This window comes from Merops nubicus, unplaced genomic scaffold (genome assembly GCF_000691845.1).
Source record: "Merops nubicus isolate BGI_N331 unplaced genomic scaffold, ASM69184v1 scaffold20969, whole genome shotgun sequence".
In the NCBI taxonomy this organism is placed as follows: domain Eukaryota; kingdom Metazoa; phylum Chordata; class Aves; order Coraciiformes; family Meropidae; genus Merops; species Merops nubicus.
Genome location: NW_008630632.1, coordinates 32773 through 45795, shown reverse-complemented (window position 1 = coordinate 45795; position 13023 = coordinate 32773). Strand labels below are relative to the sequence as shown.

General features: G+C 42.6%; 1 protein-coding gene across 1 annotated transcript; it reads right to left on the bottom strand.

Annotated features, from left to right (window-relative positions):
* Positions 1 to 1354: 1354 nt before the first annotated feature.
* On the bottom strand, positions 1355 to 9365 carry PELI1 (pellino E3 ubiquitin protein ligase 1). Its single transcript, XM_008947378.1, has 6 exons — positions 9226 to 9365; positions 7492 to 7621; positions 5804 to 5905; positions 3613 to 3810; positions 3316 to 3504; positions 1355 to 2311 (listed from the first exon to the last, which is right to left on the bottom strand). The coding sequence occupies exons 1-6, from the start codon at positions 9294 to 9296 to the stop codon at positions 1745 to 1747; spliced, it is 1257 nt and encodes a 418-aa protein (XP_008945626.1). The 5' UTR covers positions 9297 to 9365; the 3' UTR covers positions 1355 to 1744.
* Positions 9366 to 13023: the final 3658 nt, after the last annotated feature.

The following is a 13023-nucleotide window of genomic DNA, read 5'->3' as shown; positions in this document are numbered from 1 at the left end:
ATATAATCTGGAAAATATCAAAATTGGTTCTATTTCTATGGAAAGGGAGTAACAGCAGTTCCTTGTACATGACAGCTAACTGAACTTATAATACAGGTTTCCTGACACATGCATTTCCTGAGTGAACCAAACAATATATATCATCTCTTTTTAAAAATGGAGAAACAATGGACAGTCAAAGTAAATAATTCATGACATCTAAGCAATATAGGTCTCTCTTTAAACCAAGAAAATTTTAGAACAGCTTTGAAAGGAGAAAATTAAAGCTATGCTATAAAGTACAGAAATTTGCTACTGCCAATTATACAGTACGTATTTTGAAAAAAAAAACCAAAAATACAACCCAAGTATGAAGCTGGCCAAAAATGCTCAACTCAATCCTAAGAAGGTCAGGTTGTGTATTTGCCACGAAGCGCAGTGGGTTAGCAGCGAAGCTGGATGGAGTGCCCCGGCCTTTGCTGGTGGATATGGAGGGAAGGGAGAGCAGAGACACGGCTAACTAGAGCCCACGGCAGCACCAGCAGGTCTTACACAAGCACCCTGCACCCAGCCTGTGAGCCCCGGCCAGCCCCACCTCAAGCTCTCCCCTTGCAGACTGCCTGTGGTGACAAGTGGCACAAGGATGCTGGGATGCAGGGACGCATCCCCTGGGTACCAGCTGTCAACTGCTGTTCCACGTGGGGCCTAGATGAGTATTTGCATCTCGTGGTGGGGTCCAGATCAAGTGAAGCCCACGGCTCCCACACGCAGGAGAAAGGCAGAACATGCGATGGACACAACCTGGGACTCTGGCCCAATCACAGACTGCTCGCTGCTCCCCACATGGGCATGTCCACCTCTCCCCACAGCCCCTGCCCCAAAGAGCAAGGAACAAAACGGGCCTCGTCTGTCAGGTTTGTTCACGTTCAGCATCGGAAAAACCCTCACAAACGTCACTAGCGCTAAATAAAGAGATGTGTTAGCATGAAGGGAGAAAAAAAATCCTTAATCTAGACTAAGTTGCATATTCCAAGAGTCTGGTAAATATTCTCCTCATAACCAGATCTTAAGTACAGTCCTACCAAAAAAGACATTTTAAGGAGTCCTCCTTAGCTACCTTCCGACACAGCTAAAGCACACCTTTATGCCATCATAATTTGCATTAGCTTTGTTTAAAAAGCATTTTAACTATTCTAAGAACTCAGTATTTTAGATTAAAAAAGATTTTCCTACCATTTCCATCTCATGTTCTTCTCTGTCCGGAACTACTCTACACATCCAGTTCTGGATGGAACACACTATGACCATGCTACTTTCTAAACATTCTACCTATTTTCAATAATAAAGATAAATAGAAAAGAGTTAATATACACATTGTATTTTACAATGTTTGCATCCAAGCTGTAAACTAATGTTCTTTGAACTATTTACCCTCCATATACAAAAAGAATGAAATAACTTTTGAACACTGTGGGCATGGGATTCAAAAGCATTAAGCAGAAGGCATCGAAGTTCACTCTACAACACGTCCTTCACCTCTTCAAAAGTAATTAAGGAAAAAAAATGCAGTTCTCCCCCTTCTCTCCCCAGTTTCTTCCATTTCCAGACTTTTCTCTGTAGAGAGGGATTTAGCTGCTGTAACAACCCTCCCCCCCATTCTTCACCTAAATGCAAACCAGCAAAACCCAGAGAATACGAAAAACGGTTGGTTTAAAAATCAGAATCGCTTAGCTTATCCATTTACTGCAGTCCTCGGCAGCGCGGGTTAGTCGAGAGGTCCTTGGAAAATGAGTCTGATGTAACCTTGCTCACCAGCCAGCTGATGCGCACAGAACGGACAGGCTGCGTGAAAAGTATGAGTACCGTGAGGAAGAGGAATTTGGGACCAATAGGCAGTTGTCTTTTCAGAGCACACGTGTCCACAGGGGCTGAAGGCGTGGGTCGGAGGTCCCGCGTCCACGTAAAACCCCGCTTCACAGCCGAGCCACAGGGGCACGTAGGGGCCCACGGAGCGGCACATGGGACACTCGCGATCCTTGCCGTCCCTCTCCTCCTTGTTGCCCCAGTTGTGGTAGCCGTGGACGTGGCCGCAGTTCAGATACACCCACGGCTGCTTTTCGTCCACAACGTCTTTCCTCTTCATGCTGGGGAACGCCAAGGTGTTGAACCCCACGGGGCACTGGGGCCGCGCCGCGTTGATCTCCTGCCTCAGCGCCTCCAGGTGCTTGAGGGTGGGAGTGCGGGCGAGCCCCTCCGCCGTGCGCCACAGCAGCGTCGCTCCGCACAGGTCGATCAGGGACCCGTCCTGCAGCTGGTTCGTTTCGTTCTCGACCTTGCAGAGGACAAAGAAAAAGAGGGGTGTCACCCAGGGTTACCTCAAGAGTCACGTAATGTACTTTCCTAACACAAATCTCCCTGGAGGATCCAGACAAAAAGTTTCAAGCAACTCCTTACTGTCCTAATACAAGATACTCCTGGGGAGCCCAATGACAGCTTCTCTCCCCCTCTCCTCCTTTTTTCTTAAAAAAAAAATTCTTAGGAAGACATTCATGTGTACATTAAAAAAAAATAAGGTGTGAAAAAGCTCCTCTCCAACTTTAGCTTCTCTCAACTCCATCCCTACAGCACTCCCAACTACATTACATGAAGTGCATCAAGAAGGAATGGCACAAGACAAGTCTTGTTTGGTCCTCTGTGACATTTTGGACTGTTTTCTTCACTTGCAACTTTTACGCATGGCTTTCCTCTCTCTCAAATACTCAGCTGTTGGCATTCCTCCCTACTAAACGCATCACTTTAAGTGTTCATGTAGCATTTCTTTTTGCTAAGAGATCCCCAAGTCACACCAAACCAAATCATCTCCTCGAAATGTCATCAATGCTTTGGAAACAAGAGGAAAACTTAGAATGCCCAAAGTGGAAATGGACACCATAGGCGTGTATCAACAAAATGATAATTATTCTTTATTATTCTATAAAAAAAAAATAGTAGGAAAACCTTAAAAGCATAAACTCAGAAGGGACAATCTGGAAAACACTAAGATGGGTGCATGACTACGACAGCTTACACAAGAGCGCAGAAGGCTGGCAATTCAATTTAGGAGAGCAGCCTAGATCTGCAATTAAGTCCTAGTTTGCAGATAAACTGTCAATTATTCAGGTTGAGCAAGACACTTCATGTATGAAGTCAGAAACGTAAGAAGTCTGTGTAACTAATTAGAGGTGACATCTGCTCTGAGTGAGGCAGATTCCAGCCTCTGTTTATGCCCAAAGTTTTACCACTTACGGTTGTACCCATTTTAAACAGGCTGCATAAACCACTGGTCACTACTCTTACCATTTTTCCCCTCTGCTGAGCTGATCTGGTTTCACGGAGGCTGAACACATTCCCACACACAGATATCTCTCTCCACACCCCTGGCTTGGAGTCTTCTGTAAATCCATTACGAGGATGCATAACGAGAACTCCATTTGTGGTTAGTCCATCCATCTGCCCATCTGATGTCTTCCACTTCGCAGCCTTCTCCTAGGAGAAATTACATGAAAACTTTTAGTTTGGCCAAAATGGGGCTACAAATTAGTTTAAAAGTAAGTGTGTGTTGAACTCAGAGGAAAAAAAACCACACCCCCTTACCCCAAGAAAGATGTTTTTTGAGGAGTCAAATCCTGCAGCATATATTCTTGCTGTAAAAGGAGGGTTTCGTTCACATATGATTCTGCAGGCAAACCTTGATATAGTGCTCTGCACAGACTGTGTATCTGAATTACTCTGACTTCCAGGGACTGTATCTGTCACGACAAAGTCTATAGGACTCTCCGTTGACCGACCAATCTGGAAAGGGATTAAACAACCAAAAAAAAACCTGTTTAGAAGTTTGCCTTTGGGTCTAGGAACACTCAAACTCAAAACATCTAGAAGCGATTGAGAAAAAATCATGGCATTCCACTTTGTAGCATTCCCCTCCAACAATCTAAATATAGATTTCTAAAGCCGAATCTGAATTTAGGAGTTACTCCACCTCCATGTGACCAAAGTTATCTGAATGCTGAGCACAGCCAACTGAAGGAAAGGGAAATAAAATGATGTAATTAAGTCAATTCTGAGATTATTTCCCATTGAAGGCCTTCTCATCAAAAAGGTTACACTCAGATCAGCTGGACCAGCTACAGCAGCAACAGAAGCAGTAGGAAACAGCAGTTACATGGAAGAAAAATGATTTTCAGTCACTTGGCATGCCCAGAATGTTCTGAACAACACCAGATTAGGGGGAGGTGTAGATGTAGGAAAATCAGATTGTGAGCTGACTCTCCAGCTCTGGTGGGGCACTGAGGAGCAGCAAATCTGTCAGGAAAGGCCAGGTACAAGATGACTGTGGTGGGAAGGGAACATGTACAGAGCAATAAGAAAACAAAATCTGACTACAATCAGATTTTTCTGGTAGCTGTGCCTTCTCTTCTGGTTGCACAGAACAAAGTTTTGCAGTCCCACATCACTTTGATAGAACTTCATGGGTTTCGCTGTTTTTTCAGTCAACTCGTCTTTTTCCTTACAAAGCACGAAGAGAAGTTATCTCCCTTTCCCAAACATCCATGTAGCCAGGCTTAAAGCCCACTTACACACCACTACCTTTCACTCACTTCCAAAACTCTCAGCCTTTTGTAAAATAGCTGGTTACATGAAGACTGGTTAACTGCTGGGCAGAAGACCCAAAAGCCTGAGGTGCTTTTAGGTGAATGTTGGAGAGCTTTCATGAGACTGAAACTGCTTTGTCAGAATGTATTTTTCTACTGCTTCTTAGGCAGGGTAGCCCATCAGCACACAGGGATTGCCACGGGCAATTTTAAAGCAGCATACATGCCACAGCACGTCCGAAGAGAGAACACTTAAACAATAGCTTATGCTGCAGTTAGCTGGTTACAGCCCTTTTGCTCTGCTGCAGGTATTTGTAGTTACACAGCAGCTTCCTCCACCACTTACCCACACCTCCCACCTCCTTAGATCCTGCAGTGGCGTCACAGCCAAACGCTGTGACAGCAAAACTCCTTCCCATAAATTAGCAGCAACAACAACAACAAAAATCGACGCAAGATGAAGTGCAGGAATCGGAATGAACAAAGCACGTAAAGAAAAACCCCTGAAACAAAACCCTTCCTTTTGAGAAAAACAGGAAACAATTATGAGATATGAGAGCACACCACAGCTGCAAATGCGTTTGTGGTTCCTCCTCATACATACAGGAACTGCAGCAAAGCTGCTCTGAACTGCCAGCACATCAGAATTAGGTCTCCTCTCTCCAAATTTCCCAGCATTTTAAATTATTTCTGGGTTTGCTTAAAGGAGTTAGGGGTATTTTTCATATTAGTTGTGTCAAAAGCTTTCCTGTTTTCACATGATATTTCTTCCACCCTGTCTCCCACTGGCTGATCCAAATCCCTTTGCAAATGCTAGAAGCAAAGTTCCAAGTGCTTAAAGAGAGCTGTGCACTTTATTCTTTGTTTTGTAAGGAAGGACTAGTAGACAGGCTATGTGACTTGCAGATTGACAATCACAGGCAAAACCATAATCCTGTGCATTAGCCACAAAGAAACCCAACAAAACAACCAACTTTCACCTCTGACCAAACCTAAAAGTGATGCACAGCTACACAGCCCTGTTCATGTGATGGCCTTGGGAACAAACAGAATGAAGTGACTCTGAATAGTAAAGTGCAGAAAGTGGCATGTACAAACTTCTGGGTCTGAGGGAAGAAGCCTGTTGAGAAGAAGTCTTGTTAGAAACTACCAGAGGTGAGAATACATTGCTGTATCATATTTGCTTCACATACCTGGAACATGTCAGTGTTGCTGTCATGTGTATATTCAACTACTACTGTCTGGGCCCGAGACAAAGTGTAAGATATGCTGTGTTGGTCCTTATTACTTATTGCCTGTGGAAAGAATACCAAATATTATTGAACTGGTGAACAATACCTCTACCGAATGAATACAGCAGCAAAGCAGGCAGTATATATAACCAGGCTCTTGTTCTGCTCAATTAGTGTATTGAGGCAGATGGTTGTTAGTGACACGTCTGTAGTTAAACTTAACAAAAACCAGTCCTGGCCATTAAAAAACCTGCAGGATTGATTCAGCAACAGACCAAACTGGTCTCTTCACTGCACTCTGCAACAAAGTACATGCAACCGAGACATCGTATTAGTCATGCTCTGTGTTAAAGCAACACTGGCCTTAACAATAAAGAACAAACAACTGAGTGCAAAGGCTAAAACTTCATCTAATGCTGCATGACCTTCTCAGCCTGACCTTCTGCAACAGGAAAGTCCGGACAAAAACTTAGGGAATTCATTCTAAAAATACTATCTGAGTTCATACAAAAATCAAGTGAGGATAAGCAAGATATACAGACAAAACCAGTAACAAGTAGTGGTGGTAAACAGGGTAGAATGGAGAAACTCAGCACAGGCTGCAGAAGTTCAGTAATCTAGGTTTCAGTTTGTTACTCCCGATTTTCATTCCTTAACTACCTACTAGGAACTGAACAAACCAGCTTCATGCTTCTAAATAGCACTTACTTGAAGACCATAAAGTATTAACAAAAATAAATATTCCTTTCACAGATCGTCTATAGATGCAATTCTATTACAAGAACTTTATTTAGCAAAATACTTTTGATTTCAGAATACTTTATGCCATTCTCTGAATTTAGGAATCAATGCTCTTAAGTGTCAAGGTATTTAGGGAGTCAATCACGTAACACTACTGTGTTTAACAGCCTCATGTTGATACTGGAGATCTCTAAAGAACCACTAAGCGTTCTCAAAATCCCTTTGTTTTAGTAGAAATGCTCCATTTGTTATTGAATATAATTGTACATACACTTGAATCGCCACAGAAGCATTTAATGGTAATATCTTAGCTCTAATATATTAGTTTTGACATGAAATAAAATTCAACTTCAGAACAAAACTTGCCCTTTACAGCTTCTTGATGGGAACTCTGACACTGATTAGAAGCCCTACAAAACATGCCCTGCAAAACCCACTTGTCCTCATCCCTGGGGAACTCCTACCCACTGGATGGGGTAGAAAGTGCATGCAGGCCTTTGGCAAAGGATCATTTAAAAGTCAGCTTCACGTGAGGCAAAGTCAGCCCTAAAGCATGAGTGACTACAAAAACAGGAAGTCTCAAACAGATGTCTGTAGTGAGTCTGGAAGGTAAACAAAACAGAAAGTGCTTTATGACTAGCCTGTGCCCTCAACATTCACGTTTCAAAAATAAACATTTTTCTTTCTCGACACAGACAGGACTGGGCACCAGATTTGTTTTGCTGAACAGTTCCTTGCTAACTCTGACAGGTACCAAAAATCCTTGGATAACCATGAACCATTCTTTCACAGCCAGAACTTCATGGTTTTTGCATCATTTCACCTCAGCGTAACAGCGCTGATTTCACTGAACTCTTTAAGACAGGACCAGGAGACATCAGACTTAACTACAAACAAACTGAGCTTACCTTTGCTGCTTGAGGGGTACAGGCAATATGCACAGTGCTAGGTTTCACCCCATTTGCCTTGGGCCTTTTAAATAAAGCAAATCTACTTTTTCTTCTTCCTCTATCTCCGTTTGGGAGAGACCCATTGTACCTATGCAAAAGCACAGAAAAAGAACAAAGTCCATCTTGCTGTGTTACTTAGCTTCTCATGAGATGCAGATCCATAAGAACTTTCATTCTAAGCACAAAGTCCTCTTAATTACTATGGTATTAATAACAGATTTCCAACTACATTTATATCTGAGAATTTATAAATGCAATCCTCCCCCCTCTACTCTGCCCCACATCTGGAGTACTGTGTCCAGTTCTGGGCTCCCTAGTTCAAGAGAGACAAGGAACTACTGGAGAGGGTCCAATGGAGGGCTGCAAAGGTGATGAGGGGACTGAAGCATCTCTCTTACACTGTAAGGCTGAGAGACCTGGGGCTGTTTAGCCTGAAGAAGAGAAGACTGAGAGGGATCTTATAAATGTTTATAAATATTTAAAGGATGGGTGTCAAGAGGATGCAGCTAGATTCTTTTCAGTGGTGCCCTGTGATGGGACATGGGGCAATGGGCACAAACTGGAACACATGAAGTTCCGCCTAAACATAAGGAAAAACTTCTTTACTGTGAGAGTGATGGAGCCCTGGAACAGGCTGCCAGCAAGGGTTGTGGAGTCTCCTCCAGAGACTTTCAAAACCCGCCTGGACATGTTCTGTGCAACCTGCTCTAGGTGAACCTGCTTCAGCAGGGAGGTTGGACTAGATGGTCTCGAGGTCCTTTCCAACTCCTAGCATTCTGTGATGCTGTAATATTGAAACATGCCCAGAGAATTTCAGCATATATACACAAAGCTTGCAGGGCAAGGAATGCTGCCCAGATTAATCTCAAGGTTACTATCAACAAATGAAGAATACTCAGGTCTCAAACATGAAAACAAGTAAGGCTGTTATGTGTATCTGTAGTTTGCTCTAAATGATGTCATCATGCTGTAAGGGAAAGATTCTAAATGCTCACTAATCCTGGTGGAGAGAGAATTTTTATTGAAATAAAATCCCGCAAGAAATAGATATGCTTTCCTCTGAGCCTCCAATTTAATCCATTAGAAAGCCCTCAGACTCACTTTGAAGATGTCAACATGAACAAGTCACCCAGAAAACTCACTTTACTAAAATCTCTGTGCTTGCATATTACATTATATTGTAAGAACATAGTCAGCTACTATGTTTTATAAAGTTCCTTTTATTTTACTTGAAGTCATAGGGAACCTCTCCTCCCACATCAGCACATTATTCATCTATCTCAGCACAACCTGGAACCAACTGGGAAACCCTTCACAAGCTTTGTCACAAAATGCTTGCCTGGGAAGAACACAAGAGCTGAAAATCAGCCTGCATCTACTGAAGTGTGTAGGGCCTTACCTCCGTGCTCACACTGGCATGAAAAACGCTGCAGACTGCAGTTCAATTTCTCAATAGATCACATCACATATAACACCTGGCTGACACTGAAAGAGGCAGCCTGCCCTCCACTCTCTCCCTTACACGAGATCAGCCATCAAAGAAAAGCTGCTCAGCTCCCTAGACAGACTGCAAAAGAGGGAGTTCAAGTAGTAGGTTGTGGGACCATCCCACAGCAACCTGTCTTATCTGCTTTAAGTACACCCTGAAGTTCTGCCTTCACTCTCACTTCCAACCAAGACACAAACACTTACCCCAATACAATCAATTCACCGTATTTTACTGGTGCTTTTGATGGATGATTTTCTTGATCAGGAGAAAACATGAGCTTAGCTAATGACGACTTCTCAAATTTCAGGTCTCTGATCAAGAGTTGTGGCACACTTTTTTCATTATTTCCTGTAAAAAACAAAGATAAAATTAAGTGTAAGGGAAAATACTCAAATCCATCAATTACACAAACTCACACACCTGTCTGATACAATAGCTACACTCTTTTATGTTTTCCATATTTTGGCTTTGCCTGAAATAAAAACAATACATATAAAACCACATCAATTAAGGTTGAGTTGTCTGGCAGGACTACCAGATCACCAAAAAACCCACAAATACATTTAGAAAATTCCAGTATGGCCTTGATAAAAACATCCATAGTTGTCTTCCTTGATGATAGTTTTCAGTATAAATGGTAGCTTCATTTAGTATGTTGGCTTCAACTACCAAGAAGTAGAGCCTGATAGGCATTACATTTAAAGAGGGAAAAAAACTCCAACAAACCAAGACCAGTCCATAAGCTAAAGAGGTAGAAGTTTTCATGGAAAGCACTTCATTCGTAGTTTTCCAAGAAATTCCTGGATCTGCAGATGGAAGGAAGTTGTATGACAATTTGATCTGGAGTCAACTCTAATCAAGTCTACCACACAAGTCTGGGGGGTGCAATGTTTAATTAGAGACAGAAGTGATACAAGCAGCTGTTTGAAGGAGACCTCCTGAGGGAATTCCATGCAGTTCTCAATGAGAACAGTCTCTTGCAATGCAACTTATTGTCATACTTCTCCTTTGAGGAGCAGTTTGCACTGTAATTGTTTTACAGCTTCTCACTAGTAACATTTCCAGAGACCTGACTTACCCAACCCCTCTCTGACCTTCCCACAGAGAAAGCCTACCCAACAGAGTACTTGCCTGATGAATAAAACAGATACTAGCCTGTTTGAGGCTTTAACATAAATAAGAACATGCCCTTGCTCCTTTCAGGTAAGTTTTCACACCAACTCAAAAAGCTATTAAGCTTTTTTTAATCCTGATGCCTTCTGTGCAAATACACATTTTGGCCCTTGTAACATTTCTTCAATCCTGCCATCAACTATGATCACAACTATAATGCTGTGCCTCCTTTTTCTTCTACCCCAACCAGACTGCAGATAGCAGAAAAGATGTCACCACACAGATTTTATCTAAGCCCATCTTATGTTCTAAGGGTGAAAGGGATGTGGCAGTGCATGACACTGCTCAGATTCATTCAGAAGCTGATGCAAAGATCCCTTCACTGACCTGATCTCTACCCTCTCCTCATCCTTTGCTCCTTCACAGAGAAGCTTGGCCTTCTGAAATATCTTCTCAATCTCCTTGTTTCTCATTCAGTATGGATATGTTGATCCCCACACAGTCAGCTCACAGTGCTCTCTGAAAATTCAGTAAGACACTGTCCCACATATTTAGGAGGGCTCACACAAATACATGCAAAGGCATCTTACTGTCCTACAGACTTTTGTTGTGAGGTCTGCAGAACACAGATGAGACAGGAGGCTACATCAAAGCCTTTCTTTTTCCTTCCATTCTTTATTGTCTTCCAGATCTCCAAGTTGGGGTACTGTGGATTTCACAGTGCTTAAAATCAGAAGTTAACTGTCTTTGTGGTCAGCACATAGACATCACCTTATCACACCAGTGATAACCCACTGCTAGATGTGTCAGTTCATTGTGATGAACCTGAACTGAACAGCACTCCTGTGAAGTGCCCGTGTCCCATCCATACAACATTTACACCAGTGTATTTTTGTTCCCTAGGGAGCAGAGTGCATTTTCACTAGGGAGCCATCCTGGTTTGAGCCTTTGGGCATCCACCACGTGGGTGGTGCAGGAGGAGTCCTGTGCTGATCTAACAGTCCCCATCTGCCGCACAAGAACAGCACCAGCAGCACAGGAGAGAGCAAAGCAGGATAGTTTGCTTCAAAGCATTCCTAGACTGCCGACCCATGCACATCAGTTACTCAGCTGGGATGGCAAGGGGGCTTACCAGCCTTAGGTGAAGCCCAAGTCTGTGTCTTTAAAATTTTAAAATGAATAGTTTGCTTTAAACTTATCACATGAAAATGTGACCTTAAACTCCTATCACGCTGGTAGTCGTGACACATGAGGTGGAGATTGTCTCATTTGATACAAGGAGCCCCAGATTAACTGCATTCACAACCTTTGTGTTTGCTATGGCCATCGTGGGTCTTCCTTGCCTCCTGGCTTCGCAGCCCCGCCTTGGAGCACCACACCAGCAACTCTGAAACCACGTGCCTTTGACAACACCACAAACTTGGTTTATGGGCACCAATAATAAACCATCTAACTCCTAGTGATTAATAGCATTTGGTTGTCTAGCCACACCTCCTTTCTGAAGTATTTCTACCTAAGAGGGGAGTATAAATCTTACGGATTTATCTGTTTATAAAAGGATATATTTTCTATGGAGTATTTTTACTATCAACTTCAGCATTTCTTAAAGTCTTCTTGCATTACAGTTGCTTATATATTGTCTTCTAAAAACAGCTCCTCATGTTTTAACCTCCTCCCCTAATGATTAACCCATTTCCCACTTGAATGTTCATCTCCTCAGCTGCCTCTCCCCTGCAATCCAGACTTCATCCACAACTTGGCCACTACATTTCGCAAGCAACACTTTACAGTCCTACAACACCACAATGGTTGTCCTTTGAATTGACATTTAACAATTTGGAGGAACTACTGCTATGACATCTATAGCACTGCCAACTAGGAAATAGCACAGGACTAGTAAATACCATGACAGGGTAAGAAGATTTGAATAGTATCCACCCAGCACTATGGTGTTTGAGAAAAGAGCTAATCCATTCACTGAGAGAAGGTGGGAAGGCAAGTATTAAAAATAACTTTTGCCATTAGTACAAGAAAAGGCTTGGTATAACTTCTGTTTAGCCAAGTGAACAATTTCATGGAAAGCTAAAAAAAAACATCTCCCAGTCATAGAGTCACTTCTGAGTCTCATTAAAAGTAATTACACATGAACAGTTAAAGGAGACTACGTGAACAAGTTACCGGAATGGGTGGCCAGTAACCTCCTCTTAGGAGATGAGTAGCAGCTGTAAAAGGGGCTAACAGTTCCAACTGACAGACTTCAGCAATGCAGGAAGTTAGCCAGAAAATCTCAGCATAAAGAAAAGTGTCCAACACACAATGCTCAGCTCACTCTTAATACATTTTTTGTTTCACATTTAAAGAACTTCAGCCAAGTCTGTTTTGGGACCAGAACACATGATGGAAGCCCACTTCTTAACTTAGGGTTCAAGAGTTAGAACTCTAGAGCCATCATTAGTAAAACAGCTTGCCTGTACATTTTCAAGAGCATGGCTTGAATGTTTGAACTTGATTTTAAAAAGATACATTTCAGAACCTTTGTGAGCTACACACACCACATTCATAACTACTAAGACTGCCCAGTTAACTTCAACCCAAACATGAACAAAATCCAGCACCTCCTAAAGAAAATAACCAGTGCAACATACACACTACTTCTCGCCCAGTATCATCTGCCTGATGCACCATACCAAAACGAAGACTCACTTTGTTCCTAGAAATAACAAAGGTTAATTATACTCTTCCAACGAGGTCTCAAAGACTACTCCAAGTGAAATGAGACCTCTGCAAGTAAAACTCAAGTGCTGTCCTACTGGACATGAGTCTAAGCAGCCATGGGATGACATCTCCACCCCTGAAACAGAGCAGGCTTATGGATCCTTTAAAGCTGG

Bases quoted from the DNA above. Each gene is read 5' to 3' on its own strand.
- PELI1 (XM_008947378.1), bottom strand. From the start codon at position 9,296: ATGTTTTCTCCTGATCAAGAAAATCATCCATCAAAAGCACCAGTAAAA. The intron at 3,505-3,612 runs GTAAGGGGGTGT...AATTTCTCCTAG, and splicing joins CAAAAAACATCTTTCTTGGG to GAGAAGGCTGCGAAGTGGAA. The intron at 2,312-3,315 runs GTAAGAGTAGTG...GTCCTCTGCAAG, and splicing joins CTCAGCAGAGGGGAAAAATG to GTCGAGAACGAAACGAACCA.